Source organism: Larus michahellis, chromosome 8 (assembly GCF_964199755.1).
Source record: "Larus michahellis chromosome 8, bLarMic1.1, whole genome shotgun sequence".
Lineage (NCBI taxonomy): Eukaryota > Metazoa > Chordata > Aves > Charadriiformes > Laridae > Larus > Larus michahellis.
In genome coordinates, this window is record NC_133903.1 from 40,720,082 (window position 1) to 40,747,893 (window position 27,812).

A 27,812-nucleotide genomic window follows, 5' to 3' on the forward strand; every position below is an offset into this window, starting at 1 on the left:
TGGGAAACAGTAACAGCTTTCCCTACTTAAGAGGAAAATTACTTTTGGGTTGAAATTAAAACAGAAACAGGGAGAACTGTGAATAAGGATTTGCAGGTTTTTTAGACTAAGGGGTAAATCACAATTTCTCTTGCACGCAGCTTAAACTGCTGACGTATAACAAAAAGTCATTTTGACTGCTGTACTATTTACATTTCTCAAAACCCCTATCATCTTTTCAAATGCTGCTCTATAACATTTTATTGCATTTAAATAGGAAGTAAACGGTCCAGCACAGCAGAGAGTCAATTATATTTTTAATTATTTTACATATGTATTCTTGAATATTATTCATTTGACTTAACTTATAGCATATTGATTTGAATTTAAACACATTTGATGGCAGTTCACATTAAAGAGGACTGGAGAAGACCTCATTGTGGTTAAAGTATATTTCCTTCCAATCTGTACAGCATTATCCTCCTATTAATTTTATTTAATGCATCATGAATTATTCATGGTTACTTCTAATTCATCAGTAATTATTACTATTGTTTCCTCTAATTTTTGCATTTAACAGACCAGATAAACCTAGGATTTGCTTGGTAGTTACTCCAGAAAGGTTGCAATTGATGAACGAATTCAATGTATTTGTTTTAATGTAACCTCTGCACTCTAAAAATGAAAGAGACTACTTCTGGAAGTGCAATTCAAAGTAAAAATTATCACTTTTTAATTAAACAACCACATCACCTAAGTGAGTACAATTTTATCCATTCCACTGAAGTAATTTGTATCACAAAGTTTCATCACTATGTTTGCAATGACAATGTTAAAAATTCTTTAAAGAATTGTCATTGCAAACAAACAAAGTTGCCGATGAGAAGCAGTTAGGCTAAGCACCTGGTACCAGTGTTCCGAGAGCTAAAGTGTACTTCTGTCAGTGTTGCATCTTCTGCAAGGAGAATAATCTTCTAAATGTAAAGAATTTCCTTCCACCAGTCAAAACCCAATTAAATAAATATACTAGAACATCAAAAAAAAAAAGAAAGAAAAAGAAAATTCCCCTCAATCTATCCTTTTAATCTTTTTACAGCCTTAAAAATTCTGCTATTTATGAAACATTAAAGGGTGCAATGTTTAGGAACAATTTATGTTATTTGCAAATAATACTACCTTAGTTAAAGCGATTTTTAGGTTCAAACAATATTTTTTTCCTTCTCACATATTTAAAGGAGGTCCTCTTGCAAAACAAAAAAAGTGTAATGCTAATTGAATCCAATTAGAACACGACAATAAACTGCTGCATAAGAATTGTGAATGCATGTTTTCATTAAAATCTATAATCTGAACAAATAGATGCTCATCTATAGAACTACTTATACGTAGAGAGACAGTGCATATTTAGTTAGCAAAATGTAGTGCTTAATTTAACACAAAGACTGATTTGCAGTTGAAAGAATCTTAATTACTAATCAAACTGAATTAGCCTCTTTTCTGGAAAGCAATTAAAGGGAAAAAAAATACAAGGCAAGATTAAAAACAAGTCAGAGCTTATGTCACTAGCTTGTGTCAGTCCACCTAGGTGCAGTTTAAAATCTCAACATACTAGCAACTTGCCTTAAATTTTCAACAGAGAGAAAACATTCATTTTCATTTTTCAAAGGTGATTAAATGCACAAGTTACTCAGCAGATAGCCATATATGCCTCAGCACATTTGTACTCCACAGGTGTTGGGAACAGAACCATATGGACTTCTTTATGGTTTATGTTTCACATTTGGTTTTGGTTATTCAAATAACGTGCATTACACCTTCATCAGTTCACAATAAGTTTATTTTATGTGAAGAAAAGCTTTGCCATTAATGAAAAATTTCAGTAGAAAACAGTACCTCCTGCTTTCAATCTAGATTACTCAAAAGTAGAAGCTTGTATTAGTGAAAACTTCAGTAGAAACAAATCTGTAGGAAACATGTTCTTGGCACATGAAGTAAAAGCTTTAAACACATTAAGTTTGAATAGAATATTTACCATGCAACCATGCTGGCAGAAAAGCCAGTTTGTAATGGCTGGTATTTGTCCCTCAAGACAATAACATGGAAGACACTTAAAACCTGCTTACATAACGTTAATTGTATATAAATATGGTGTTGCCATAATTGACAGTCTTTATTCAGGCCAACCATTTAGTTTAGCAGTTCTAAATAAGTAATAGGCACTTTGCCTTTCTGATTTCCCCTTTCACCCATCAGCCAGTCTGAATCCATGCCAGGGATACTGTACACTGTTATCACCTAAAAAACAGAAACACATTATTATAACCTTTCCTTGCCGGGAAAAATATTACAGTCCATGTGATTTCCAAGATCTTAGAACTAAGATTAACCAAGTCAAACAAAGCATTTAATATGAGCATCCATGGAACATAATCTAGTGTTCATAAAACTTATTTCATTATGATAGGGTTGACGTTTTTCTATTTAACAGAAAAATCTTAGGCCACAGCTTCTATCTAAGCCACTGTCTAGATAAGAAAAAATACGAAATGCACATTTTAAAAACCAAAAAGTCTGAAAACTTTTCTGTGGATGCTCGTCTTCAGAGTTAAGCTACAGTCACATTACTAGGTGGAACTTTGTTCCACCGCCCTGCTTCATTGTATATCTCTGCCTGCTTTGTATAGGCTCTGACTTAAGAGTGCAATTGAATTGGAAGAGAAATAAACACAGCACAACCACCATCATCAAAATGAGAAGTGGTTGTATCTTCATATTCGTCCCCCATTGCAATATTTAACATCTGAAAGACTAATTCTACTGATAACAGTGCTAAAGATGTGGTAAAAAGAAGAGAGCAGAATTGCATCTTGATTGTCTAAGCAAATGTTCTTGCAAACTAAGATGGTGTTAGCTCTTACTATAGAATATTAGGACATAAAGGTACAAGACAATGCTTTAAGAGTACTACTGAAGTTTAATAAAAAATAAAATCAACTACACAGATTTCTTGATGTAGCACATCTTAACTGGCTAGTCACAAGCATTTTGATTTTACTTTTAAATGATCAAGGTACATAGAAAATTCTTACCTCATCTGCAAGTAGTGATAATTCACTGCTGTTTGCAGCATCGTAATCATAGAGGACTCTAGCTTTCCTGCTGCCACTCGATGACTTCAGTTCACTGATGCCTGAAGTAACTATTGAATTGCTTACTGAAGGCAATGAAGCAGAGGCTGAGGCCAAGACTGAGGGAGTAGAAACACTCTGCATAGGAGTTGAGGAAGACTGATTATTGTTAGAGAGGAAGGTAGATGGAAAGCTGTGGGAGAAAACAAAAGACTTCTGAGTGAATCAGTTACACGGGGAGTTATACATCCCTCCATGGCTAAATTAGTATTCTTGCTTTTATCAACTACAGAATAAACACCAGTAGACAGCAGTAATAGAATAGCACTGGTATTTTTATAAACCTAAATAAAGATACTTGTTCCTGATGTGTAGTATAAATCAAACCAATATACTTTAAAAGAAATACTGCCACCTTAAAAAAACTTGATAATTACCTCTTTAAAAAAGAGGCAAAATGAAGAAAGCATTGTTGGTCTGATTTAATTCAGACTGTATTTTAATAAACATTTCTTTTGACAGCTCTGCCAGTAAGAGTAGCCTCCACCTCCTCCCACTCATTCCTCAACTATGTGGCTACACAAAAGATTGTGCTGGTGAACCAGATCAGGGAAATATAATGTAGGTTAAAAACACAGCCTCCGTCTGAAAGGAAAAAAAAACACCCAGGACTGTTTTTGTAATCTAAATCACTTTGTTGATTCAGCTAACTGCATGCTGTAAAACAGAAGTATTTGTTATATTAAATATGAACTTGTATCAACTTAAGCCCTTCCTTTCTAGGCTGCTGCTTGTTCTGTGCCAGCTGCAGTGCTTGCCAGACCCTTCCATGAAGTCAATTCAACTCATTAACCTGCCTGAAAAAAAAAAAGGTTCAAAAAAAAAAAGTGTACAGTCCTCTACTAAGTTAATGAGCTGAATCACAAAAAAAACTGTGATGAGAGACAGATACAAGGGAAAGGACAGAATAACATGGCTGAAAAGTAAAAGGAGCAGAGAGGAGAGCAGAGAAGCAAGAGATTTAAGGGCAGTGGGGTAGATGGAATGGGACAGCATTGGGGGCAATGATGAGCTGTGAGATTGTTTCACATCACTCTGCCCTACATCGTGGAATGCAGTTCCATGGCAGACTAAACTTATTTATTTAGCAGATGATGTAGTCGTTCTTTGTCAAAGGGACAAAGCTGCCTTCCTTTGTTCCAACACTCATCTGATTCTACCTTAAAAGCAAGTCAATGAAGGCTCTGATAAGCAGCAGAGCTGATGCAGTGAAAAACGGTCAGAAAATAAGGAGTTAGACTGAGTCAGGGTGATGTGGAACTGTAGCTGCATTTCCTGCCATTCTTTTGACCAGTTTACACATCAACTAGTCAGTCAATTCCCAGACATAACTTTCATCATCAGTCCTTCTACATAGATGCTTTTTCATTAACATTTGGGATGTGGACATATTGCCTCCCCCCCTTTTCGTTTTGGCCTGGTCTTTTGGCATAATGGAGATCTATTCATACTGTGTGCATGAACCTGTCAGAAAATAGTCTCATCTCATCCCTTCCCAGCTACGTTCCCCAGTTAAGTTCTTCTTAAAAATGCAGTTCACTGGCAACTTTAACCACATGAATCAAGATCAGTATTATCCCCACACCCATGTCTGCAGCATATTGGTGCTCATATAATCATAACAGGAGCTGATGTAGGGAGCTGACGCAGATGAACACTAAGTCTAACAGTATAGTGACTAATTTTTGGGTTGTGTGGCCATAAACATAGGTGGAATTAAGGCAGCTAAAATCTGTACCAGCTGCAACAGCACTGCACACAAGTTTACAGTTTCAAACTGTACTTAATCTGGTAAATTTACACTGCCACCAAACAGGGTGGACCCAGTCCTTTACCCCTTTATTGTGCAAACGCTCATTCTCTGTCATTTGAGTCAGATCTAGCAATCTGTTGATTTTGAGTTGATTCAGTGATCTGATCTAACAAAAATCATGAAGAAGATTGCTAACTCTCTACCAGAACTTTGTTAAACTTTGCAGTCATACAATTGTTATATCTGACTGAAGGCAAACAGCAGCAGTATATTGTGAAGGACAGAACTAGCTCCTTTACAGTTAGACTGAATTGCATGTATTCTTTTCAAGAGACTGTTGTGAGTTTAGTTAGCAGTTTATCACCATCAAAAGGGGGAAGTCCCACTTCCCCCTATGGCTTACCTTGACCTCATTTGATCATAAAGAGCTGGTTCAACTCACCAAGAAGAGACTACAACTCACCAAAAAAACCTGGTTTTCATTTGCCAGATCAGTTTTTCAAACCAGTTCACCATGTTCCTTGAACAAATCAAGTGAGCAAAACAACAGAAGGAAAAGCTAGACCCCACATTTTTGTAGGGATAACTCAGCAGCTGTGCTTCATGATGTGTTTATTACTTGATTAGTCGGCATTCAAACAGAGGGACTTAATTTTAAATGACAATCAGCTGTTTCTCAATATTGCTAAATTACTGTTTAGCATACTGCTAAACCTGTTCTCTGTTAACACAGTAATTACTTGTAAATCAATCTGCTCAGTTCAAAGGGTCACTGGTTTGCACAGCTAGTGGAAAAGAAAGCTAAAGCTTTATAACCACTCTGTCAATCAGTAAAACATTAAGTCTCACTCTTTTTGCAAAGCCATATGTAGGCATGTCACTGGAAAGTTTCAGTTACACAGTGGTTGTCTGGAATTTTTTTGAACACTTGAGTAGCAGGAGTTTCACAGAGTAGGGGACTATAGTAATGGATAATTTGAAAAAATAATGATGCCAAAGCTAAGCCTTGGCTGTCAGGGAAGCTGAGAAAAATTCAGAGCAAAAGCAGTTATCAGCATGAAAAAAAAAAAAGCAGTCAGAGTACCAGAATATTTGAAATACATTTGTTTAGTTCATTCTGGGGAATTAAAAAAAAAAAAAAAAAAAAAAAAAAAAGAGAGATTGCTTTTAACCTGGGAGATTTGATTCTTTAAGCAGCCCCACAGGAGGTGGGGGCAGTAGATAAGCAGCTGATGCTGCCTTGAAGAGAAACATGCAGAAAACCATGTCTATTAATATAAAAAGTACTGAGCACAGGTTTTCTCTCCACCTTCCCTACAGCTGACTCTGGAGAGTACATCAGGAAAATCAGTGCTCAGCTTTGGAACTTGAATAGTCTCAATGTGAACCAGCTTAGGGTTTATACCCTAGATTCTGATCCAGTTAAAATATATAATATGCATCTATTCTGAGAACCAGGTTTCTGTTTCAAGCAACAAATTATCCCACTTAGAGGCTGAACACGTTTGGTTCACCAGCAACCTCAAAACAAAAATCAGCCCCTTACAGCTCTTGGTTTTCATATGAGAACATGGAACAATGTCATTCTTAGGTGTGTGAAAAGAACATGTGTAACTCAGCACTATCTATCCCTTGTTAACCAACAGAGCACTGGCAAATACAACCAAAACCTAGCTGAGCTGCCTAAGCTATTTATTTGGTACTACATCTGCCTACATGTAACACAGGAAGAACACTACACATATCCTGTTCATCTGTTTATTTAATGCAAGTGCTACGCACCACGAGTGCCTATAAACTGAGGAACTGTTCCAAAGCAAGAAGCAACTATCCCAGCGATCTCCATTACAGTTCAGGAGGACTTCCTTACACAAGGAAGGAAAGACACACCCAAGATTTAATACTATTACTGTTTTAATCCACATAGGCAGAGAAACTTCATTTGGCTGTTTGAGGCATTTAGGATTTTGCAAAGCCTCCATGCCTTTGGTCTTCTAGCAGTAATAGTAATTCTATCAAAAATACTAATCAGATCATAGTCACATAAAGACACATCCTTTGGTTTTCCTAAAGGCAGTATTTTCTTCTAATTTTTTTTTTTTTTTTAGTAACTGGTAGCAGTTTACATGCATTTTAAACACAGACAGCTGTTCTGGGACACGCTATACATCCTAAAGCAAGACATTTCAAAGAGGACTATGTTCTTCCTTAGGTTAAGAGTATTAGGCTTAAAGCTTCCTGTTTGTTAAATATACTAGGATAAGAGTACAGATTTTAAAAAACATCCTCTCAAAACAGTTGTGTAAATATACTTAATTTCTAATTTGAGGCACTTGTCCTTAATCCAGTAAACATTTATTTTCAAGCTTTCAATTCTACAACTTGCATTTGTTTTGTGCTACCAAATTTTATAGTTGAATACTTCTTTCAATGCAATGTAACTTAAAAGTTGTAGCTTTTTAAAAAAAAATAATCACAGTTTTAAAGACTTTTTAATAAAGTCTTTAAAATACCTACTCAAACAAACAGAGGAAATGAAATCAAATGCCACAGGAAGTTGCAAGTCAGGAAAAGGACAAGACTGGAGAACACTTTTGTTTTTACTTTCTTGTCATGAAAAAAATAAACAGAGATACTTTACAGAGACAGTTATCTAGAACAGACACTACAGTAAACTCCTAAGTACAGACAATCCTTCAACACATAGGCTCACCTAAATGACATGGGCTGATATAACCCTAAGAAAGGCTGATTCGTAAAGAAGAATTAGAATAGGGAAACTTTACGAAAAGTAAGCATGTAGATCTCTTTATCTACTATCTATCTAAAGACAGATATCTTTACCTATCTAATCCAAAAAAAAAAAAAAGAAGGATTATGAGCACAAACTGAAGTCAGATAGTTTCTTCTCTGACTTTAAAAATGCTAACCCCACAAAGCAATAAAACTAGACAAACTTGCTTGTTCCACTGTGAGTCCTATAGATTACTGATTATAGGCATTATGAAGTACGTTTCTCCCTAGATACAATATTTATGCTGCCAACTGACTTAACAGTGGAGAATACCTGATTTTAAATGAAATGGCAGTGTCCCATAGCAAATTAAGAGGTAACAGGAATTTACAAACAGTACAGAAACTTTTCCCACGTTGCATAAGACAACTGAATGATTACAACTAAATCTATAGAAATTATTTTTTGTGCCATTAAATGAGGTTACCATTTACAAAAAGGTAACTCAATTACAAAGCATACAAAGTCTCAGTAAACCAACCCTCAAAAGGCATTAGTGCTGTGTGTCGGCTTAGGCAAGTAGTTGCTCTGGGTTAATTACATATTAATTACCAGAGAACAGATATATTTCCTTTCAGTCCAGCATGCCTGTGTGTTCACTACTGTTATATCAGTGCAAGTTTTCCTACTATTCATAAGCACTTAGAAAAAACTATTTTTTTTTCCTGAAGTTTTTACAGTGTTACTACCTTCCAAGTTGTTTCTGGAGATCCAACATATATTGGTAACATTGTGCATAATAGGTCATCTGAGCTTCAACAAAATCATTCAGACAGCGAAGATGATGTGCCTACAAGACAGCAAAGAATTCAAGTGTTTAGTCTGTAAAAGTACTACGCTGCATTAGAAAGACTGGTCTCCTAATCAGGTGCCAACACCACTATTGGCACACAGGGATTTATGCCACATAGGCATAGTGCCTGGATTTACCAGGTAAATGGGATAAAGCGTCACAAAATTTAACATATTTCAGCACAAAAAAAAACCCCAGGTATTGTACCAGCATCATACCATTTACCTATATTGTTTTCACAACCGAGTAAACATTTTAGCATGTTTTTGTGGTTTCAACATTCAGTTGATTTGATGATTGGGAAGCTGAGTTTAAAGGATAAAAATGAAAGCTCCTGCATTCTCAAGGTTAACATGAGACTAAAGTTAAATTCAGTAGATACTAAACTAGAATTCAAAAAATAAAATACCCCACAGTTTGATGCTTTTAACAAGCTGAAGTAAAACCTTGTAGCTCAAAGATCCCATGTAGCTTACTACAGCTATTTTTAGAAAGTGCCCTGATTTTGACTTTCCCCTTCTCCCCCCTTTTGGGTACTCACATGTGTACTGCTGATTCCTTCCAGCAGAAGTCTGGTAATCTCTGCTTGACGATCAAATTCACTCTGAGTAATTCGTACTTCCTGTTCAGACTAAAAGTAAGGATGCATATTAAGTATTTGTACAATGCACTCTGTTACACCTTCTGACTGCAACACTTCTATTTTATTCAGAGCTATTCAGACAAACGCATTAATCACGAGCTTAGGTGTTTGAAACACGTGCTTTTTCTTTGCAGTTCTTTACTAGACAAAAAGAGTAATTGCATTTTGGGTTCAGAAACGTTGAGGCCCTGCATATACAACAAGCAGCTTTATCATCAGACACCTACCACAGAGTCAACGTGTCCAAAAGGAAGGCATTTTTCTGCCAGTATTATCCCACTTCTCCCAGTAACAAACTGAGCATTAATTGGCGTAACAGTGTCTGCACCAAGGGGTTCTGCCAGCATAGCAGTGGCAGCCAAGGACAATGTAATTTATTTTTTTTTTTTCTCCGTACTTTAAGTTAACAGGGCTCTGCTCTGACTAAATAGCTTAGGGTAAACCACACATTACTTTTGGCATGTAACTGCACGGCAATCAGCCATACGTAAGTTTTGACAGCAAGTTTTAACAGGATATTTCAAAAATTAATGTCTCATACTGACCACCAAGCTACTACACTATTTCTGGAGCTTATAACTGAGGTGTCTTTAAAAATAAGTAAATCCAAACTATAGCGAATGTTTTAACTTCAATTAGAGTAAAATTTCTATTAAAATTATTGTATTTAAGTTTCATATTTAAATAATTCCCATTGTATTTATTCCTTGCTACATATCGTTATAAGCAATTTTTAAATAAGTTAATAACATTATAGTTGTTTTAAAGGATTTCCTTGTAACACAAGCCAAAGTTACTTTAGAGTATTTTTTTGGTGAAAAAAAGGACACTACACAAAACACACAAATACATAAAAATGTGTGTTGTAATATCTAAGATTTACTGTTCCAAGACAGAATGTCCTCAGCCTGGAATCTGGATTACCTTGCCTCAATGCTTATATGCACTTAGTACCTTGGTCTCTAAAAACAAACATAAAGGCAACAATTTGCAGTAAGTCAAAGATGTGGCAGTTACTCTTCTCAACAAAACAGAGTAAGAAAATATATTTTCAGGAAACTTAATGAGGTGATACAGATAAAACACTGGTTTCAAAAGGATTTTATGTGTTTGCAAAATTCTGCTCTTGCGTTCCACTAATGTTAATCAATATGAAAAGTTGCACGGAAGGACCCTAATCTCAGAAATGAGCATAGAAGAATGACGCTGTTACCCAAGAAATGTTTTTCATCAGAAGTCACTGCTACTGGGAAGGCTTACACATTAATTAAACAGTGAGGAAGCAGCTATAGGGTACTGTGTGTTTCTTACTAAAGCCAAGATAGCAGTGTATGTATCAAGTTACGAACTAATTACGTTTTCAAAGTTTGTTGAGGCAAGAATCCTGCCTTGGAATTTTCCTATTAAATCTGTATAAATATCAGTGAAATCCAGCTGGCAGTCCCTGAGAGAAATATAAGGGCAAACGTGGGGAAAAAAAAACACATTTGATAGCCAAGAGGGAAAGAAAAGGATTCCCTTCTGTATCAGCAACATCTTCATTTCCTTTTTAAAAAAACGAGCAAAATCACAGGTAAACCATTTATCTAGAGATAAATAATCTAGTCTCTTGCTTCTCCGAAGTCAGCATTGCTAATTTGTTTCTTTCTTCCTGCCAGGTAAGTAAATACATGAGAATAGGAACATATAAGAAGGGGAAATATCCATCAGATTTATTCTGTTTGTTTCAACAACATTTTAGCAAATCAACTACTTTCTATAAGAAAAGGCAAAGCGAGTAAGTAATGTGGTAACACGTATTAACCTATCTAGTACAGAGTGACTTTAAATACATTGCTTTACAAAAGCCAAAGGCACTGGTTTTGTAGAGATTTGCATAAACTGACTTATGTGATGGTGTGTTTAATCTGTTTTGCTAATCCCCATTTTCAGTACCGCGAAGTAAACAGTAGCAGGACAGCACATCTATTCTACCATACCTTGTGGCAGAGGTGAAAAACAGCTGACTTTCTACCTGGGAAGCTTATGGCCCGATCACCTTTGTTTCTGAACAGAATGAAGAGCTCAAAGTACAAGCCTAAACTTTCCCGTGACACCCAACTGCAGTCATATTTTGTTTCTAGAACAATTAGAAAGCCTCACGGGGTATCTCCCATGAAGATCCCTCAAAATAGTACTTGCTTCCCAAGTTCAGAATATGAACATTCAGAAGTTCATAGTATCACCAAAGTTCACATAAGAATATATGACCTTCCAGAAATAGTGTGCAATCCTGTAGCTAAAGGATAACACATAATCATAGGAAATAAAATTACCTTCCTAATGTTGTTTGTTAGACACACTGTTAGTAAAACAGTGATAATGGATATATTCATGCCACCCAATATAGCTGGGCCTTCTTGTCTCATTTGTAGTCAAAGACAGAAGCTCCTCTTGATGAACAAAACCAATCTAACTTCAACGTGTTGAAAGCTTCTGCTTTTTTGACTGACTACATCAGACACCTCAGAAGACTCCTAACAAAATCCATACATTTATAAAGTGTGTCATATCAGTACCTATCCCACGTGTTTTATCATAGAACAATTAGAGTTGGAAGGGACCTAAAAGATCATCCAGTTCCAACCCTTCTCCACCATGGGGAGTTGCTTGAAGCCCCATCCAGCCTGGTCTTGAACACTTCCAGGGATGGGGCATCCACAACTTCTCTGGGCAACCTCTTCCAGTGCCTCACCACCCTCACAGTAAAGAATTTCTTCCTAATATCTAATCTAAATCTTCCCTCTTTCAGTTTAAAACTGTTAGCCCTCGTCCTATCACTCCACTCCCTGATAAAGAGTCTCTCCCCATCTTTCCTGTAGGCCCCCTTTAGGTACTTGAAGGCTGCTATAAGGTCTCTCCATAGCCTTCTCTTCTCTAGGCTGAATAACCTCAACTCTCTCAGCGTGTGTTCACAGGAGAAGTGCTCCAGCCCTCTGGTCACCTTTGTGGCCCTCCTCTAGACTCACTCCAATAGGTCCATGTCCTTCTTATGTTGGGGGCTCCAGAGCTGGATGCAGTATTTAATACCCTCTGATTCCACATTTCAGAAGGGAAGTTAAATTGAAGAAAGTTTGTCACTGACAGCATGCAGATCTTTTGTTTTAACTCAAAGAGACCCTGTGATTGATCTAGAGATTACTGGACAGTCTGAAATCCTTGTTGGGAAGCTTCTTAGATTTAAATTTAAAACATCTATGAATCTCTTCCTCCAGCTTTCAAACACACAATGACAGATTGCCTTTAGAAACCTGGATGGATTACTGTTTCTTTGGCAGAACACATGTGTTGTAGTTTCTTCTCAATAGTCTCCGCTTTTTATTCACTTAATAAAAAAAGGGAACTTTGAATTACATAATTTATTACAGGATTCAAAGCTTTTGGTCTCCTTTATGCTATAGCTAAGCACTTTGTATTATTTCTTTTTCTCTCCAAGACACAATCTGTTAGATTTCACTATCCTTAAAGTTGCTTGTCATCATCTCTGAAGTCAATAGTTTTATTCATAATTGTCTTATAGCTTCAAGATTAGTTTTCGTTCCAGTAGTACTGCTCCCCTGCCATGTTCTTCCCCAAATAGTACCAAGTACTCCAGCAGACAGATTTGCTGCTTCCAAATTGTTACTTTACTTAAATAGTAAAATAATTCTGAAACTTTGGGATCAAAGTTGACCTAACCCACCCTTTACAGTTCAATCTCTAAACTCCTTTTTCCCCCTACACTCTCACCTTACACTCTAAACATACACCACCCTGTTTGCACCATGACTCTCAGAAAGTTGGAATAGAAGAAGCCTTCATTTATTTTCTCTCACAACCCTCAAGATTTCACCCAAAGCTCCATATCCCAGTTTCTAATAGCAACTCCCTACACCTCCCACAGCTGCAAACCTAGTCCCCCTTTAAAAAACATACTCCAAAGCCCCTCTCCCCCAGTCACCCTTACTTTCTATTGCTACCATTAATTTTTATTTCCTCTCCTCGATAGAAATCCCCTAAGATATTTCCTTTTAACTGTTAGCGCAGCTTCTCACTGCCTGTTCCCAATACTGCTTTGTCAGAGCCAGTGAGGCTGAGAACAGCCCTGCTCCCGGCAACAGAGCAGCTATCGCATAACACTCCATTACCTCCGCTGAGTTTGTCCCTGTGCAAGGGATGGTGTGACAAGAGAAGGCTGCAGCCCCCACCCCAAGGCTAATGCTATAGTTATGGACCAGCCTTCAGCCCAGGTGCAGATTTCAGATGTGCCTACATCCTAACTTCAGTTGCTTAAGATCAGCACAGCATTCTCTAGTGACACTGGAGAGAAAGGCAGGGCAAAAAAAATAAATAACCCAACCCTCCAAAACAGAGTTTTCTCTGAGGTTTCTTGTATGTACTCCAGTATTTTAGTTACTGTTCCATGTTCTGGGTAAAAGTTGAAGATCAGTGTTTTTCAGGACAGTTTAGATTACTAGACCCCAACCTTTCTGAAAATTTTCAAATATACTCATTCTTAAAAAGTCATTTTTAACAGGATGCCGTACCAGTAAGTTTTGAGAGACAAGTCATATAGTTCTTTTTCTATTGTATCTTGTCACATGAGAATCGTATGGTACTATCTGACAGCCAGAAACAGCTTACTATAGGACATGCCCCAGGCATTGTTTTGCCACTAGATTTTGAAAGGTCCTCAAGGGACCCAGCGTATTCGGACGTAATGCACCAGGCTGCCAGCATTAGGCTGAAATCAACAACATGCAATATCCTTTATTACATTAGACCAGCACAAGTTATGGTTTCAGAATTCTGCAATTTCTAAATGTTTACTTACTTTCGTCACTTCCTCAGCCCATATCTAGTCAGCATTAAGAGTGGGGGGAAAAATAAAAACATACAAACTTAGACATTGGTGGTACTTGAATACAGGATACAACCATACTTTGGCTTTTAACTACTTTCCTGCCCTCAGAACTTCACAGGGATTTGAGGAGTGCTATAAGTCAGTTGCCCAAAGCCCTTAATGTGTACAATGAAACTACAATGAGTATGGGTAACACTATATCTATGAAATAAATTAGATACTGAAGAGTGTATGACTTCCAGAACTTATATGTTACAAGAATCTATTTAAAACAAGCTATTACAACATAAGACATAACTACTTAGAAAATGACGTGACTCAGACAAACTAAATTACCTTATGAAGGAATTTAAGTTACCTTAATGTGGTAACATATTGGAAAACTGTGGAAAGCTATTCTCATTTTAACACCTTGTTAAGTAAAGGATGAAACAGACGAATGATTTCTCTTGCTAATTCCATTACCGGTTTCTTATTTCACAAGCATTTTTATTGAAACATAAATTTAATTAGAAATGCTAGAGAGGTATCTCAAACTGAGTATTAAAGTAGTAGCAAGTAATACAGCAAAATGATAGAACTGCAAGGAATTTACTCTAGAAGTTAATTACTTCAGCTTGCTGTTCAAATTCCCTCTTGCAATACAATTCTCCTTTAACCTTCATTTTCTGCAGTTGTAAGATGATGACACAATCAGGACTTTGGTAGAAAGAAATGTGCATAAAGGTTGCAGGAGCAAGTTGTAACAAACAAGTGTATTCGCTCTTTTATCTGATCATGACTGAGAAATCTGGAACACTAATTGAGATGAGACCCACCATGCTGTGCAGATCCAACACCCAAACAAGGGCAGGCTGAATAGCACAATCTATATTGTACATCATTAATTAACCCCTTCCTTTTCCACTTTCACAGGTATGGTGCTAAAAACAGCTGCACTGATGAGCCCTTGCAACATGTTTAGAATATACTGTACTCTAAGTTAAGCCATTAGTTTATGTGACATTATTTAGTTTCAGTTATTTGTAAAACATTGCTACATTATTAGAAATATTCTGATAAAAAAACAACATCTAATGCTGTACTGACATAAGTGTACTTAGTACACTACACCAATCCAGTTTGGAACGAGAACATCTGAAACAGGACCAAATGAGCTGGATAGCAAGAGGAAACATTTGATAGGAAAATGAATGAACACAGGAGGCCAACAAACCTTTAGCCATTTTACATGCAGCAAGTTGAGCACGTAAGAGACATTTACCATAATGTTATTCTCTTCAGGCTGAGAGGTGTTTAGTTGCTTAAGTGCATAGATAAAAGACAAAAGCAAGTTACAACACTGAATATAGCAGGTGAACAGAATATTGGCACAAAGCACTGCAAGTTTAAGCTATGCAAGACTGTGAGCTGAATATAGATAAATAAAACTGTTTCGATTTCTATTTTAAATAGTGATCTAAGCTATTTCAGTTGTACAGTAAGCAGGGGAGAATGTGATTTCATAAAAGATTACATATTTTTATAACAGGGAAAAAATAATCAAATGTAGATGCATTTTATTACTCTTTCCTGTCAAAGAAAGCAGTGAAGCATGAAAGTTTGCATCATAACTGAATACACTTTGCTAACCTATCAGTTGGGCACTGTTCGTCAAATATCTTCCCTCATATATAAGTGACAGAGCAGAAAATGAATCATTTGCATCACACCTATATCCAGGTTAGTCCTCATTTCTAGATTGCAGAGGATAAAATAGGTGCAATTTTTTAATTCTCTGGGAATTCTACAATCCAGTACTTCTTAAACATGCACACTGCTGTTAAAATGCAATTAAAACTGAAGTATAGGCAAGGTAGCAAAGTAAGAGGCCTAGCATTTCATGCTCTTAAGAGCATGAAATCATTTGTGATTAGAACTGTGAATTATTTGCTATATGAATATTTAAGACTGGTCAAGTAGCCATAGCAGCAACTGGCAATAATTTTGTCCAATCACCAAGCTCTGGATGATTATGCTGGTGACAGAACTAAACCTCATGTACAGAGCCTTTCTTTTAATATTGAGTGCAAAGGGAACAACTCCCTTATGATCTTTCTATTGCTTCAGAAAGTAAGGTATATACTTACTATCATGCCACAAGGAAGTTAATAACCAAAATACTTTTTTTTTGGAAACTTAAGTCTGAACAAATCCAAGCAAAGTTACAGTTTACTTTCCATTGCTTCTCTATCCATTGCTTCCAAATTCCACAACTAGCTGACTAAAATCTAGCTCTGCCCTCCATTGTTAGTATTACAAATTAAGGAAGCTTGACAAGTAGAGAAGTAACTTTTTTGCATAAAGTTTACATAATAAAGGGAAATAGCATGCATGGACTTAAATACAGACAACTGAAATACACAGGGACATTGTGCATGACATGGAGGATTGAGACACAGAAACAGAACTATCAGCTAGAGATAATGTTGGTTTTTTTAGAGGGACCACCATCGCAAAGATGAGAGTGGCCTCATCTACAAAGCTGAGTCTCAGATATGATGCTTCTGAGATCTTTCAGGACAACAATCCATTCAGAAAAGGCAGCAAAATTTGACAGTCCTATTTCTGCCTCTTCATCATGTACACTGTCCCTCTGTGTTTAAGTTGCCTGTATCCCTTCCGCATCTGTCTGCATGACCCCTGCTGCATTAACCCTTACAGAAAAAAAAATCGCTATCCATCATTAGTTGCTGCACTTCTAGGAATGCAGTCAAAAGATAGCTATGAAAATACTATAAGCATACCCTGCTGAAATCGCACACATTCAATTACCTATTCCTCCATTCAAAGGCATTTTAAGAGTTTAAAAAGCAAAAGCTTTTTTTACTTTAATTTTAATCTCTTTGGACAAGCATTTCTTGAGGTAATAAGACGGTTAAAAGTTTAAGAGTCTTGCCCTGTTTGGTGGTATGAAGTAGTAAACAATATAGAAACAGTAAGCTACAAATATTTTTGATATAGAGGAGTCAAGTCTAGACAGGTTCATCAGTTGGAAGTAATTATACATACGCTTCAACACTTGTAGAGGTTCAAATGCCAAAACTTGACCTCTGAATGATACGTACATACAACCATCTTGGCAGATTGTAGCAAGTAATTTTTGGCAGTATAGGCTCATCCAGTATAGATTAAGGGGAGAATATTTACTTCAGTCAGGTAAGTTCAATTTGATTGAACATCTAAAAATAAAAGACTAACTCCTTGACCAGCAATTCACTTTCATTTCCTTGTGTTCCACTGAGGCATTTCTTACAAAGTATCTAGAAAAACAGTGAGGGTAAGAAGCTAGGACTGGAAACATAGCCAGGCAGTCGAGTTTATAAATATATGTCAATAAGTTTGAAAATTATGGACAAATTAAAAAAAAATTTTCTACTTACTGCAGCTCGAGCTTCTGCAACTTTTGCCTTCTTCAATCTGGTTTTTGCTGCATCCAAATCTAGTCTTTTATTTTGTAACAGTTTACGTTCTTTCTGAAAGCAAGTTCGGTTAGTTCGTGAGAACAGGTACACATACTCAAAAGCAAAAGCCTGTCTACCTGTACTAGATACAAAAAGCTTCTTCAGAAGAACAGAGGGGCCGAATTAGATCCTAATAATTCTCACGCGTTTTATACTCAAGGTACATACTTTTAATAGAACAACAGTTACAAAAATCAAGTTTTCAGAATTATTTTTATTTTACCTGGTCAAAATAAATGAAAATATACCAAAGACACGAATTCTACCTGACTTTTTCTATATCAATTTGAGGAAAGCAATAATGCATAATTACCTACTACTTCATTTAAGATTTACAGTTACCATTATTATCAAATGCTGAAGAACGCACAATTCAACTTACAGTAATAGTTTTGTAGTCTCCTTCAATAAAGTTTCTTAAGGGAGTGAGAAAGTTTATAGCAGAAGTTTGAATTAGTTCTCTGTCTGCTGTCCCAATGCGCTTTTGTGTTTCTCCACATTTAATGAGTGCATTTCCTGCAAAGGGAAAAAAGATAAATTAGTTTTATAGTGATTCAGCCAGGTGGTTGACAAAAGAAGGTTCTACAGGCAGGGAAGTTTAGGCCAGCAGTTTGAAATATAATCCAATGCCATCACAAGGGATTTCAAAGTAAGTCTGAATCAGCTACCAAAACAACCCAAAAACAACACACCCCCAAAAAACCAGCCACACAATACAAACCCGCACACCAAACCAAACAATTTTTATTAATAATAATCACAGGTCAAGGCAAGACTTCAATGGGAATAGATACAGCATTGTAGAAGTGGCACTAACTACGGCAACTCCATTGTGAACACCTATTTTAGAACTGGATATCATATCTTCATATTTTAAACCAACAACCTCCTCCCCTTATACCACATTTTTGTTTAAGTCAGGAGTAGTTGGTAGCAGGGAAAAGTCACACCTAACTACTGGAAAATAATGTGCTTCTCCCTGCCCCATCAACTCCAACTTCTAAATACACGTTTGTACATTAACTGAACAATACTTAGAAATTTGGTTGCAAGTTAGGTATTGACACTGAAGTTAGTGTATCAAGAATACAGCTGTTATTATTATGTTTCAGCAGACTGACATGGCCGAGTTAGAAAAGACACTAAGTTTTCAGAGAACTATAATATTTTGTGACACTGTATGAAAGCTAACAGCATATCTATCTTTATGCTAGTAGTCCATGTTATTTGACTGAATTCTAAAAAAATCTGCAAGTTAAGGGACAGTGTACCTGTAAGTACAACTCTACTTGACATTAAAAAGCAAGACTTGAGGCTGATGATCAGAAGGCAGGCCACAGATTAACAACATAAAACCATGTGGAAGTAAGAGGAACAATGCCTGCCATTATTGATTTTGTATCCATAAGTCTTCCATAAAACATTTACTCTTTTTAAGTGCACTTTATTCTTTTAAAAAGGAACCCCATTATTTCCAGATATAAAGAACTCATTCTTCCCAGAACAAAACTTTTTCCTCACACTGCAATTTTAAAGAAAGCAAAAAAGAGAATTAGCTTTCAGGCTTTGATTGCAGGCTGTATTTTATATACAGACACCTATGCATTTCATTTGGTTAAGTTAAATTAACAGGTAAATATGTTATCATCAATTTAAAAAGTTGTAGAGAACACTAGAATTAGACTTTATAATTAATGCCAGTGTAAAAACATTAGATGTAACCCCCCCAACCCTCCTGTCATAGGTATATAAATTTTCTGGAGAAGGAAGAAAATTTAGATTATGTTCTCATCTCATATTTAGCAAAATATTATATATTAAGAAAAGGAGGAATACAGTAAAGTTAGAGAGGATTCTTACTAGAGAAGTTAATTTTGAATAACTTTTTCACTCCACAACACAAATAAAATGCATAAGTGTTGTCAGATGTGCAAATGTGTTCCTTTAACGAGAAAACTAAATTCCAGAATTATTTGTTCTGGTAAGAAAATCCATAAAGATGGTTATCATTTTAACAGCAGGTCCTATTTCTAGATTTGGATATAAATGTAATAATTGATCTCCTAATGCTCAAAGTTATTCAGCAAGTCATCTCAAACTGATACAAAAGTCATAGAAGTGTCTCATCTAGAGGAAGACAGGAAATACCATTTTACATTTTTAAGAATATATAGATATGTGCATTTTCCCCCCTTCTTTTCTGCAATACAAGGCGTATTTTTTGCTTCTACTTACCATATGCTGTTCCTGGGCCAAATTCATTCCCAGCATCAATCATATACTGGCCTAGTAACTCTGGATTATTCATGCGACTTGGTGCTTTGCGGTCCAGCTTCTCATAGACAAATTCTTCTATTCTGGCATCTAAAAAAATTTTTATTTGAAATCGTTATTGCCAGTCAAAACACAAGTTAGAAATAGAAACAGAAAAAACAAACAAAAAAGGAAAGGAAAAATAAAAAAGGACTTCAAAATCCAGACATTAAATTCAACATTAAGTGAACAATGTTAATTTGAAAATACTGTTCTTGGGAACTGACCATATTCCATGTTTGTCACGCTATGTTCAAGTGTTTCTTAGAGCCGTCTGTAAAAGTGAAAAATTATACTTTTCCTCTCCCTTCTACAAGTATATTTATACAGTTTTTCAAAATTTTGTCCAGAAGTTTGCATTGTAAGAGCATAATAGAATGCTTCTCCTCCCCCCTCCAGGAATGCTTTTCCCCTCTCTAGGAAAAAGCTGTGAAAATTGTTCACTAGAATTAGCAGTGTAGGAATAGCAGTGTAAGAATTAAGTTCAACAACTGTTGTAGGTTCCTTATTAAGTAATTCTGAAAGCGTGGTAGCCCCAGAAATGATATCCTCTCTCTCCCACTTCACCTGCATCCTTGAAATGCTTGGAAACAAACCACTAAAGATATTAGAAACTGTTTTCTTTCGTATTCCCATCTTTTCCTCAGTTTGAGCAACAAAATTATCAAAAAAACTTGTGACTATATGATCATAATATTAAGCCACAGTATGGTTCTTGTGTGAAAAAGCATCCCAGACAAACAGTAACAGCGTTAATTACAATACCAAAGTCCTCAGATACAACACCAGATTTCTCTGACCAATTGTTTTGACTTCATAATTAGCTCGCTTTATTTATGCGGTCAGTATGAACTAATTTCAGCCTGCAATAGTATGGAGAACCACAAAGCAGCTCTCTAATAAGCAAACCTGCCACTTTGATGCAACCAAAAATAATACTGTTAATTAGACAACTTTCATTAGCACTGAATTAAATAACTATTCTTTCATGAAGGTCACAAAAATTAACCTGACACAGACACACATGGATACCAGTGCATTCACACCAAGGGTGAACCAAAAATGATCCAAATTCATTGTTTTTTCTTTACTCTATCCATAATATTTATTTTTGACTAAATGAAAAAAGAGCCAAAAAGTAATCTAAAATTATTGGACTATTACATGGGTCTGACCTAAAGGTACAATTGAAAATGTGACTGAGAGTCATTTTTCCTTGCCCAGACCGAGCTGCTCCATTAAGAACCACCAAAAGAAGCTCTCTACAGCATGCGATAGTCCTTCCAAGTAGGCTGCCAAACAGCTGAAGAGACGAAGACCGCTGCTTAACACTGAGTATTTTTAGCCATCAGAAAATTGACTGGTCAGCATAACTGAGATAATACTATATATTATCCTTCTGCTGAATCTTCCCCATGCAGTTCTACCAGCCTACAGTTAGTCATTCAATATTCTACAGTTACAAGTTTCTGAAAGAGTCAATACATATTACAAATACTGAACTAATGAACAAGACAACTATTTCTTCTGGTCTATTCTGTAAATTCTACTGCATCCTTCCCACAGGATTAGTTGTTCTGATTTTTTATGTTTGTTTTTTAAACACTGCTTTTATGCAGCAGACTTCCAAAATAATACTTCAAAGATCAGCATTCTAAAGAATGTATCTATTTGGCATTAGAGAAGTGCTACGATCTACCTGTCCTAATAAATCCTAACTCAGTATGTCACTACAAGGAGAATATTTATGCTTTCAGTGCAGAGATATTAGGGGTACTATAATTCTACCATTTGAGGGAACCCAAAGGAAGTTTAAGAGGTTTTTTTGGTAACAGTAGTTTGCCCCATGGCTAGTGATCAGGTCTTGACTTGAAATCTAGATCTATACACTACGCAAATTCCTACTGCTGCCAACTCTAGTACAACTGCCACAAATGGTACAGATGACTGTAAGATATGAGTCTGAAACTGATATCCTCAACATAACTAGTCATAGCAGCAATTTCAGAAACAAATAAAATTAACACACCAGAAAAGAACATTTCTTCTATGTTTTTTCTGTTATTGTTACAGTAATAGATTTACCAGTGCCGAAAGCATATTTGAAGCTTTATTATGTTGCCTAAGTATGGTATATAAAATGCTGGCAAATGATAAAGACTCAGCATCTGGTGAAAATCATTCTTTAGTAAAGGAATTGTTAAAGACAGACATTTCAGTTCATCTTGCCTGCTTCAAGCAGAATTGTATTATGCAGATAGTTTAAAGTAATGAAATAGTAATGAAATTTCTTGAGCTACTGCATCCACTCCATGAAGAACTTCAGAGTTCTTACTGCTACCTAAGATTTCTGGAATTACAGTGGGAAATTCAATTAAACAGGAGACAACTCAAAAACCAGCCAACCTGAGACTGACCAGAGTATGGAACCAATGCTATAAAGAGCTATGTCTAAAGCTTTTACCGTTTGAAGGGTTGAGGAAGAAACAGCAAGTGGTACAGTGTCTCTGACTCTCAGTAGCTCTTCAAAATGTGGTTTCCCTAACTCCAGCCTTCAAATTTTAAAACTCCTATACTTAGTCATAACTTATGCAATACCTATTGCAGTAAACATTTACATTGGCAAATCCATTAATTCAAAAGTTGCAAACAAAAACTTGAAGGGCTCCTTACTTGGATTTGGCTGCAATAATACTTCTGTTTGTTTCATTATTTTTTCTGTCCACAATTTGGTGCATTCTGCTTTGCTGAGAAGGTTCTCCAGGTGAGCATCCAGTTCAGTCTTCTCTGCTTGACCAAGCTTTTCTTCTGTGAACTACGAGTTAGTCAGACAAGTTGAAAATACTGTTAATCCACAGAAATAATTTCCCAGGACAAGTTTAAGGCAGTAACCATTCACTCATATTAGCTGCAGATCATATTATCCAGTCATCAATAAAAAAAGGATAAATTTGAAAGTTGTTAAGTACAACACTGCACCCTTACTATCAGGGGAAAAAAGGGGCAGGAGGGTGTTAATCAGATGAAGATGAGGAAGGTAATTTACAACATTATGAAGAAATCCTCTGCTCTACTTGGTACTGAGAGTTCTGTAGCATTGAAGAATTTGATGAAGCATTTTGAAGCATTTTGTCCAATCTTGCATAGTGCTCCTTGAAACAGAAGCCAAAACGAGAGAGTCCAGAGGTAACGAAGGCAATTAAAAGATTACTTCAATCTTGTATATTTTCTAAATAAGTTTGTCCCTTCTCCCACAGCAAAACCTCAAGACACAACTGATTCCCATTGCAGCTACCTTTAATGTGTTTAAAAAATGTTGTCCTGTCCATGACAAACAGGACAAGAAGTAGTGAGCTTAAACTCCAGCATGAAGATTTAAATTAGAATTAGATGTTAGAGAAAGCTTTTAAAGACAAGAATTAAAAGCTAAAATAGACTTCCCTGGGAAGTTGTAGAATAAATATCTTCTGGGGTGGGGGGTGTTTTGCTTTTTAGAATAGGACAAATCAATCTTTGACGAGGTGTTTGGATATAACCGATCCTGTTATGCCTTACAGGAATGGTAAAACGACTTTTGCTGTTCTCTTCCAAGCTGTGTTTTCAGTGACAATGAAATAGAATATAACTCCATTTAGCTAAATAAACCCAATTTCACTTGACATTAAATTCATGCCAACTCTTATTAATCCACAATCAGTTTGTACTTCAATCACAATTCTCTGGGCGAGGGGAAAGACACGTGTTTCACATCAGGGAACCAAGCAAAACCGGAATTGAGGGTTTTGCCTGCCTCTCTTCAGAGCAGTAGTTCCTCATGACGATGATGATCTCATCACTTAACAGCCACTTCAAAGTCAGGCACTTTCAGAAGAACCTGGCTTACGACTAAATTCCTAACAAGCTTAACAATGAAGAATATAATAGGACTGGAAGCGTTTTGACTGTCAAACTTCATTCTTAATAAGTTCTTCGGTGGGATATTTAAACTCTCAGTGAGAAACAAGAAAACAAGACAAGTAAATTACATTGTCCAAGCTTGTTTTAATTTCCATCACATGTAGAATAAAACCAATTTTGACAGCATGCACATCTAAAGTCAGCAGCATTTGCAGTTCTACATAAAGGCAAGCTGCCTTTGTGAGAAAGTTCAGGTGCAGTATAGGGAAGAATAGAATTTATTTATGGATTTATTACTACTACTGCTTAAAAAGCTCTTTAAAAAGAAGTCAGTTGTTATAATTTGTTCTCAAAAATTTTTACAGGTTCATTAGAATACTGTATAAATGGTTTTGAAATTATTTTTTACTAATTACAGAGGGTTTTCCTATTAATATCTCAATAAATCTACTCAGCACTGTGAAGATTGCTTAGCCAATGTTAGATTTCACGTATACACTTAAAGCAAAAACTTAGTTTTAGCAATAGTGAGCAGTGTGGTAAACAGTAGTTTGACAGAAGTATGGTTTCCAGCATCATTGTAATGCAACAACACTGCCGCTCTGATTTCCCATCTCAGTTACCCTGAAACCTAAAATTTGAACTGGTCTTTCTGTTTTATGACCTTTTCCAGATATTACTCCATCCCTTCTTAAGGATAAGACCAAAATAAGCAAAGTGGTGCTATGAATCAATAACTTTCCTTCTGCTTAGAAAAACTGTTCCAAGACAGGCAGACACTAATGATTTTCTATTTCAATTAGAGCTCTAAAAAGTTTTGTTTTCCTTTTTATTAAGGTTTAAAACATGTCATACAGAAATACTTAATGTAAGCACTGCTGGAACAAATTGTATCAGTAAATCATTTAATCTATCCATCTATCTTTATTAAATTCAAAATATATACACAAGTTGCCTGAATGTGACCAGCTCACGCAGAAGGAAATTGTACTGTTTTGTATACAACTGGGTTATCACAGCCCAATCGACATTTCAAGCCTACACCGCAAAATCACTAGAAGGAGAAATTACATTAAAATAAGCCTCTAACTTCAGGTAGAAGTCACGAACAATAAAAGTGTTTCTGCTACCAAAGAGTAAAATCCCAGCTCATTCCCAAGCACTACGCAGGCAGCTTGTCCATACAGAGCCTGGCAAGAGAAAGGACTCACATTCCTATTTCTACTCTCTATGGGATTATTTATTTCACCTGTGATACCACTAACTATACCCATTTGCTACTTTGTTCCACAAATTGCAACTACTGCAAGACTGACTGAGGAGGACTCCTTCAAAGCATTTTCTGCCTGCCAGAAGGAAGGACAGGCTTTGGATGAAGATGGCCAGTAGGCTTGATTTTTCTGTAGATTACTAGCCAGAATGTGTCAGTCTGAATACAGTATAATCTCATCCACAGAAGGAACAGGCTTCCTGGAACCTGAATATCAGGCAGTTTTGGGTAAAACAGCCCCAGTTCCCTTCTAACAGAAAAGCCTGATAAGCCTGTGAAACACTAACAAGATGTTCACCATCTTGTAGAACAGTTGAAGTAGAGCTGAAATGGAAATTTTAAGTGGTTTTCCTACATACCATTTTATGCTGCTGAACTGTTTCATAGGGTTTGGGGTGGGTTTTTTTGTTTGTTTCTAATGTCTCAAAGCAACTGGTGTCAGATCATACCATGTCATGCGGCGATGTCTGACACATAGGAGTTTAACTCAAAATACAAACTGTCATTTTTACTGGGGGACACAAAATCTGTACCCAAATTATATTAGAAAAGAATCCACAAAATTATTACCCCATAACATTATCTGTAGACCTTACACAGTAACTTAAAAAAAAAAAAACAAACTAAACAACAAACCAACAGGGGAAACAACAGTAGCACACAAACCATAAATTACTCAGATTATAAGAACATGATAGGGATTTGCTCCTCCCCCTCAATGGCTTCATTAAACTTCTAATTTTAGGGGAAAGTTGCCACTGGTAGAGCAAAATTATTACTTCCACATTTCCACTGAATTTTACTTTAGATTAAGCAGATAACTAATGTAGCTATTCAGATGTAAACCAACAATGCAGATAGAGCATACTGAAGTAAACCACAATTCACACCACCTTTAAACCATGACAGACTATAAAAGCCTACATTAGATTTAATGCAATAAGCTTATTTAAACATAGAAAGTCAAGATAAAGGAGACAAAATCACAAGGTCCCATCCCAGGATTTTACAGTGAAGGGTAAACCGTATCTCCCTTTTTCCTTGTCTAGCAAGAAAAGGGAAAGGGGTGGAGGCTGCAAAGGAAGAGACGGTCTGGGAAATACGTAGACCTGGAAGAAGCCGGGGGGGGCGGGGAAGCATAGAAAGATCTCCATCACAAAGAGAAGCCACAATGACTGCTTTAAGTTCATTTAAATTTGAAGAACGATGTTTTCTGACGAGTTTGCATTTTCAGAGCTGTGCTGTGCTGCTGATCATTGGTTCTGCTTGAGTATTGAGATTTAGGGCAATACATCAGACCAGATAACAACTTTAATCACGTTCCAAACCTGACTGTGACGCAGCGAGAACTCATGAGAAACCAAAGTGGATTACTATGCGCTGCTTGGATGTCCCTCTCCCGACAGGAAATCTGTTCAGGTTTGATTATATAAAAAAAGGGGATTACGGCTCAAGGCAACAGCTAAGAACAAAAGCCAATTACAGTACCCTTAGCGTGAAGAAAGAGGAAGGCTGATTCAGAAACAATGGGATATCAAACAAGATTAAAAACGATACTAAAGCTCGAACAAAACAACAAAGAAAAAGGCTTAGCAGACAGATGCTTTCACGTGTCACATCAGAGCTCGAGTTTTACCTATCCGGCAGCAGGATACACTTTTAGCAGCCAGTAAAAACCACCAACTTATTTCAGGCGAGACACACCTTTGTCCTTTCCACGCATAAAGTCCGACCGTGTCTCCGCGCAGCTGATGCCTGCTCAAGCCATCACGCCCGGCCCAGGCGCCTTCTCCCCTCGTTGCCTGTCCTGACCTTGGGCTGCCTCAGCCTTCCCCCGCTGCCCCCCCGGGACCAGCTGTTTTGCAACCAGCCTGGGCGAAATCCCGGGGTCCTGCCGAGCCCTGGGATGGCAGGGGACCCGCGGGGGAAGGAGCCGCCTCACATCAGGGTTGGACTAGATGATCTCCAGAGGTCCCTTCCGATTCTACGATCAGGACATCGCTGCCCAGCCAGGCCAGTCTGGGCTCACCCTCGCCAGCGCGGCCGGGCCTGCTGCTCCCTCAGAGCTGGAAGCCCGCGGCGGGCCCAGTCACCAGCCCGGCCCCTCCGGGCCGCCGCTCCCCGGCCCGGGGCGGAGCCGAGCTCCCCGGCCAACGCCCCGCGCCGGGCCCGGCGGCGGCCCCGCGGAGGCAACCCGCGGCCTCGCCCACCTCCCTCAGCTGAGGCCGCGGCGGCGAAGCGCAGTCCCACCGGGTACCCAGGGCATACCTGCACGGCGCGGCTCAGGAAGGTGCCCGCGTCAGCCGCCAGCTTCTTCACATTGAAGTCCATGATGTTCATCTTCGACGGGGAACGGGCGCTGACTCAGCCCAGGCACCGGCAGCGGCGGCGGCCGCTCCGGCCCGTCCCTGTGGGGAGCCGCCGGGGGGGCGGTACCAGGCCCGGCCCGGCGCCGCAGCGGATTGGACGCTGCCGCGGCGTCAGCCGCAGAGCCCGGATCGACCGGTGGAGCGACGGCGGCCCCGCCCCGGCCTCGGCCTCGGCCTCGGCCTCGCCTCGCCCCGCCCCGCCCCGCCCCGCCCCGCGCTGCCGTGAGGGGGCGGTGGGTCCGCTGGGGCTGCGGCACGCGCCCCGCCTCAGGGAGCTCCGGCCGTTATCGGTGCCCTCCAGGGCTGGCGGCTGCGGCTGTGGCTGTCTCCGCCTCCGCCTCCCAAGAGCCCGTCGCGGCCTTTACCGTAAACGCACAGCGGGGCGGGCGAAAAAGGCAGAGTCCCCTTGTACGGGCGGTGGTGGCCCG

At 37.9% G+C, this 27,812-nt stretch overlaps 1 protein-coding gene across 7 annotated transcripts; it reads right to left on the reverse strand.

Annotated features, from left to right (window-relative positions):
• Positions 1-1,798: 1,798 nt before the first annotated feature.
• On the reverse strand, positions 1,799-27,550 carry SH3GLB1 (SH3 domain containing GRB2 like, endophilin B1). Of its 7 annotated transcripts, none has more exons than XM_074599194.1 (11): positions 27,284-27,544; positions 22,522-22,663; positions 19,771-19,899; positions 17,918-18,051; positions 17,455-17,547; positions 15,297-15,335; positions 14,003-14,026; positions 9,049-9,138; positions 8,404-8,504; positions 3,069-3,300; positions 1,799-2,274 (listed from the first exon to the last, which is right to left on the reverse strand). In XM_074599194.1, the coding sequence occupies exons 1-11, from the start codon at positions 27,353-27,355 to the stop codon at positions 2,167-2,169; spliced, it is 1,164 nt and encodes a 387-aa protein (XP_074455295.1). In that variant the 5' UTR covers positions 27,356-27,544; the 3' UTR covers positions 1,799-2,166. The 7 variants fall into 7 exon arrangements, with proteins under 7 accessions (XP_074455295.1, XP_074455294.1, XP_074455300.1 ...); XM_074599193.1 differs by having other exon boundaries at positions 15,249-15,335; positions 27,284-27,469; XM_074599199.1 differs by lacking the exon at positions 27,284-27,544 and adding an exon at positions 26,720-27,138.
• Between the last annotated feature and the right edge of the window lie 262 nt (positions 27,551-27,812).

Bases quoted from the DNA above. Each gene is read 5' to 3' on its own strand.
- SH3GLB1 (XM_074599193.1), bottom strand. From the start codon at position 27,355: ATGAACATCATGGACTTCAATGTGAAGAAGCTGGCGGCTGACGCGGGC. The intron at 18,052-19,770 runs GTAAGTAGAAGC...TTCCCTTTGCAG, and splicing joins TGGCCCAGGAACAGCATATG to GAAATGCACTCATTAAATGT. The intron at 2,275-3,068 runs GTAAGAATTTTC...TCTGTTTTTTAG, and splicing joins TATCACTACTTGCAGATGAG to GTGATAACAGTGTACAGTAT.